The 6,000-nt window shown below is 41.5% G+C and overlaps 1 protein-coding gene across 1 annotated transcript; it reads left to right on the top strand.

The window, feature by feature from the left end:
• The first annotated feature begins 3,703 nt into the window (after window positions 1-3,703).
• Window positions 3,704-5,504, top strand: LOC122014151. The gene is made up of 2 exons (XM_042570332.1): window positions 3,704-4,650; window positions 4,747-5,504. The coding sequence occupies exons 1-2, from the start codon at window positions 3,704-3,706 to the stop codon at window positions 5,420-5,422; spliced, it is 1,623 nt and encodes a 540-aa protein (XP_042426266.1). The 3' UTR covers window positions 5,423-5,504.
• Window positions 5,505-6,000: the final 496 nt, after the last annotated feature.

Raw genomic sequence — 6,000 nt, 5'->3', positions numbered from 1 at the left:
TAGCTTAGATAATATAATAGAAAATACTATACACACCCAGTATACCTAAAAGGAATATTCTCATTAAAAAAAAAAAAAAAAAAAAGACAGCAACCTACTACACCTATGTCCACATCTGCTTCTATTTTTGTCGATCGTCCAATGAAGGACAATTACGTGACTGGCTGCTCCAACAGCGACCTCTTCCCACGCTAGCTACGGCAGCATGCACCGGTACGCGCTCTATGACATCGTCTGCTCGTGGCGGAGCGAGTTTAACGGGGGAGCGATGGCTCGTAGAAGTGCCAAGTGCGTACGTAGCTCAAGAGCAGCGGCAACGCAGAAGGTGCAGCGCGGGCGGTGAGGTCGCGCGCGACGAGAGGGGATCAATCAGTGCCGTCGAGTGCGAGCGCTGGGTATGTGTTGATAAGTGGCATGCATGTGAAGTCATCACTAATCAATTTAACTGCTCTGAAAATTATAATAAAAAGTTATCCTGACGAAGAGAAGAGAAGGATTTTTTTTTTTTTAATGTTTATTTATCTTGATAGATAAAGATGGAAGAGAAAGAGTGAAGAAATTTTTTCTTTTGTATGTTTATTTATTTTGATAGATGAAAGTGGATACATGTAATGTAATTTTATAAATAAAAAAGAGTACATCCATCATTTTTTTTAAGTACATAGTGTAATTTTATAAATAAAAAAGAGTACATCCATCATTTTTTTTAAGTACATAGTGTAATTTTATAAATTAAAATGATACATGCGTCATTTTTTAGATACATGGTGTATTTTTGTGAATTAAAAAGTAAAAATACGTTATTTTTTTAAGTACATGGTGTAATTTTGTGAGTTAAAAAATGAACATGCGTCATTTTTTGATATATGGTGTAATTTTATAAATAAAAAGGGGTACATACGTCATTTTTTTCACATTCACTGTTTTCCATCCGATTTTGAGGTGATCGATTTTGACTCCAAAATAATCCGTTGATAGATTGTGTTTCTTTTCCATCTGAAAATTTTAATGAAATAAATGACGGAAACTTTTCTACTGCGGAAACTTTTCCTTAGTTTTTGTTTCCGCTCTCCCAAGTAAATTGACCATAATAAACATAGTGTGACTGACAACCGTATAATATTTTTAGTATAATAGTTAAAGGTTAAATTTTATCAGAATTCATGAATTGAAATTCATCCTAACATGTATCTTCCGGCTTTATATTTGAATTTAACTCCTATATCCATGGGAAGCTGAGATGGCGAATCTACCTTTAATAGCTCTTCCAAATTGATTTTAAAAAAAGAATAAATTATGGGGATTGATGCGGTGAATAAGATGGGGCTCTCAGGTCGGGTCAAAGTCTAGGAGGTCAGATGATATGACGGTCAAAGTTAAGGAAAGATCAATACTTGGGGGTAGCTAAGAAGATCGTCCTAGTCGAGAGATTATTCGATTGGATCTTGGGGTCGGCTGGAAGCCGAGCTCTTCATCCGATCGGACCCTTGAACTGATCGAATGCCAAGCCCCTACATATTGATAAAATAAAACTCTAAGCCGAATCAGTATCATCCCGAGCAAAGTCCACTTCATCACTTGAGACTAGCACAGTTAACTATTTTCCACTGCGGAAACTTTTCCTTAGGTTTGTTTCCGCTCTCCCAAGTAAACTGACCATAATAAACGTAGTGTGGCTGACAGACGTATAATATTTTTAGTATAATAGTTAAAGGTTAAATTTTATCGGAATTCATGAATTGAAATTCATCCGACCATGTATCTTCCGGCTTTATATTTGAATTTAACTCCTATATCCATGGGAAGCTGAGATGGCGAATCTACCTTTAATAGCTCTTCCAAATTGATTTTAAAAAAGAATAAATTATGGGGATTGATGCGGTGAATAAGATGGGGCTCTTAGGTCAGGTCAAAGTCTAGGAGGTCAGATGATATGGCGGTCAAAGTTAAGGAAAGATCAATACTTGGGGTTAGCTAAGAAGATCGTCTTGACTGAGAGATTATTCGATTGGATCTTGGGGTCGGCTGGAAGCCGAGCTCTTCATCCGATCGAACCCTTGAACTGATCGAATGACAAGCCCCTACATATTGATAAAAAAGAACTCTAAGCCGAATCAGTATCATCCCGAACAAAGTCCACTTCATCACTCGAGACTAGCACAGTTAACTATTTTGGCCGAGTGATCTAGCCGATCGAACTTACGATCTGATTGGACAAACTAGACACTTGACCTCACCAAACTCTAATGCCAAACGGAGAGGTTGAGCAAAGGACGAGTCTGTGGTAACATTCCTCAAATTTGAACGGGTCACTCTTGTAAGTAACAGCCAATCAGACTACAAGAGATGCTCAGTCAATTGGCCAATTATGCATATTGAGGATTCCTCAACCCAACGATCTTACATTCCTTTTTGACATTTTGTGCTACGTATGAAAGAGAGTATTCTATATATAAGTTGTGCATTAGAAGCTTCCACCCTGTCAAATACAGAGAGGTTGCATATCCATTTTGAGAAAGGTATCAGAGCATATTTATGGCCTGCCCTTTTTTGAAAACGCTTTGAGATTCGTTCATAGACAAACATTAACATTATAAAAGAGGGTTTCCATCTACAGACAGAAGTATGCAACGATGCTACACAACTATTTAATACGCATAGTCACTGTTCATTTATTGTTTATCGCTTTCAATCGGATCACTGACTTAGGAATCAGAGGGTCTATGTGTGGTTTGATTACTAACACTCCTTTAAACACCCAGGATCGTTCAGAGTCATTTTTTTTAGTTTGGAGTCTTCGTACAGTCAACATAGGGCCACCTATCTAGAGTGTCCTCTCCATCGATTTCATATAGCATCCGAGATCATTTATCTTAGTACGTATAAGGAAAAATTAAGCATATAATATAATAAAATATTTTTACACTAATTAATCCTTGACAAATAAGATATTGACACATGAAATTTTAGAATTAAAATTTAATACGTCTGAACATATCTTCTCTTTAACCATCTATATTAATATTAGTAATAATTTATAATTTATCTTTTCTGTATTGACGTAGAATAAGGAGGGATAGACGGCCGCACATTAATTTTTAAAATTTATATTTTTTTTTAAAATTCTAATTGTAAACCTAGACCTTTTTTTTTTATATATAGTTTTATCTTTGCGTTTTGGGGTAGCGTGCTGTGGTCCGTAATTTCAAGCATGCATCCGCATACTCGCAGACCATGTGACCTTGCCCATTGACAAAGACGTAAAGCAGTGGAAACTCCCTCCACCTTTACGTTGGCCCCTCCCTGACATCCCTAGCCTTGCTGCGTCCCTTCGACATCCTGTGTCGTTGCCATGAGAAGAGGAGCACTGTCGCCCTTGTCGTAGACAACTGTTGCGCCCCTTAATTTGTCTAAAACCAACAGACAAGATCTTCTAGTAGTAATAAAAAAAATTCTCGCATTATAATATGATTCTATAATTTATCTTATGGGACACAGTATAATCAACCTTTACTATCATCATATTTTTTTTATTAACTATTTATTATTTGATATTATTAATATTATTATTATTATTCCTACTTCAGTCAGAGTCGTGACGAGTTTGACTTGATTAGCGATTAAGCATGACGCGTCATCTCGTCGTCATCCTTCCTTTTCTAAAATAATAAATAAATACCCGAATTGATGCGGGTGTCCGTTCATGGAACCCGCCGCCGCCTTTGCCTCCGGTTACTCCTCCCCTCTGTCCCTTGGCTGCGATTCCTTAGACGAAACGATCACTCCTTCCTCCACGGCATCGTCCGTCGGTTGCAAGCTCCGCCTGATGTGCAGCTATGGCGGCCGCATCGTTTTCCGACCGACCGACAAGGCTCTCTGTTACCTTGGAGGCGAGACCCGCATGGTCGCCGTCGATCGGCGTTCACCGCTGGCTGAAGTATCCGCCAGGCTCTCCCGCGATCTTCTCGACGGGCGATCTTTTTCCCTCAAGTACAAACTGCCAGACGAGGATCTCGATTCTCTCATCTCCGTCTCCACCGAAGAGGACCTGGAGATCATGATCGAAGAGATCGATCGCATCTCGACCGCAGGAGGAGACGGGATTCGCTTACCGCGCCTCCGCCTGTTCTTGTTCCTGTCGGAACATTCTTCCCGCGTTCGGTCGATATTGGAGGAGTCAAAATCGGAAACTTGGTTCGTCGACGCCCTCAATAATGCAATCAATGGCATGGGCATGGGCACGGGGACCGACGAACTCCCGCGCGGATCCTCCTCCGACACCGCCTCAATCAACTGCCTCCTCGGCCTCGAAGACGACTTGTCTATCCACTCCCATGGCGGCGGCACCCAGCCCGAGCCTGAACAGCTCGTCCTCACTCGGCCCGACTCCATGGCGAAGCTTGGTAGCGATTCCTCCTCCGCATCTACATCATCTGCTCTGTCTCTCTCCAATCTCCCACCTATTCCTGTTCCTTCCGATGAACGCTGTTCCGATCAGTGCATCGCCCTTCTGATCCCCCTCTCATCCAGCAATTCCGCGACGCAGATTGAAGACGAAGATTTCGATGAGAAATCTGAACACGGTGGCATTCTACAACCTCCAGAGCTCGCCGACGTTGTGGCAGCCATCGTCTCCAGTTCAGAATCAAGGTGAGATCTTTCTTTACAAATTTTTCTTAAAATTTGTTTTGGTTCTAAATATTTACTCTGCCTTGACGTAAAATTGATATTGATTGCTCCATCCAGTCCTACGAATGTTATTCAGAACTCCGATGCAAAGGTCTCTTCTGAATCTATTATCCCATTTTCAGTAGCAGAATCTCCCCTTGTTCATCAACATCCGTCCCAGTTTATTGAGGCAAATGCACATTACATCCACCACCCAACAGCCAGTACAGTCTTCCCTGTGCATCCCTACCACCCTATTGCAATGCAGCAACCACCACAAGCCTCCCAGATTCCAGTATACTACTTGCCCGTTCCCCAGCATATGCCATACCCTTTATTCTCATATCAGCCCAATTTGATTGATCCTGGCTTAATGACATCATCTGGAAAGCCATCTCTTCCTATTTCATGTGCTCCAGAGAACCCTGAATCGGTTGCCCTTCCTCCCATTCCTTCTGCATGCCCTCCTCAGTTGATCCAGTTACTCCCCAATCAAGTTCATCCTTATGCTGGACCGAAGTATCATTGGATGCAGCATCCAAACCATGCAGCAATGGCTAATTATGTTTATGAAATTTCCGCTGATTCTGGACGTCGACCTCAGATGTACTATTCTCAGGCATTTTCACAACCACCTTTAGCCTCTCAGTTTCAGACAGTGAACTTGGCAGTCACAGCACCTGAAGCTGCTGATGCTGCTGCTGCTGCTGCTGCTGCTGCTGCTGAAGATTTGAAGATATCAATGGCATTGTGATCACTAGTCAGTAGCCTAGTTGAAAGAAACTCGTTGTTGTAAAATGTTTCATATCTTTCCGAAAACTGTTGTTCTCATGGATTAGGCTAAGGGTGTCAATTCGGGTGGGTCGGGTCGGGTTGGGTCGGGTTAAATTTTTTTTTTTTTTTTTATAACCCAACCCGAACCCGACCCGAACCCGAATTCAACCCGAAACTCCTAAACCCGAACCCGAACCCGCCCAACCCGAACCCAACCCGTGTAACCCGAAAATTCGATTCAAAATGACTTTTTGGAGTTATTTTCCCTATAATTCTTCACTTTTATCTCAATATTTCATCATTATCATACTAACTTGATATTAATATACATAAAACATCTTAATTTTCAAAATAAAATTTGATTTAACCCTAAAAAAACCCCACTAAACCCTATATTTGGGTCAACCCGGGTCAACCCGAACCCGACCCGACCCAACCCGAAAATCTTCAACCCGAATACCCTCCAACCCGAACCCGACCCGAACCCGAAAATGTCCAACCCGAACCTGATTTTTTTCGGGTCGATTCGGGTTGGGTCGTCGGGTCGGGTTCATTTTT

This window comes from Zingiber officinale, chromosome 8B, assembly GCF_018446385.1.
Source record: "Zingiber officinale cultivar Zhangliang chromosome 8B, Zo_v1.1, whole genome shotgun sequence".
NCBI lineage: Eukaryota > Viridiplantae > Streptophyta > Magnoliopsida > Zingiberales > Zingiberaceae > Zingiber > Zingiber officinale.
Note: the sequence above shows the minus strand (reverse complement) of the source record. Positions and strands in the feature narration are given on the sequence as shown.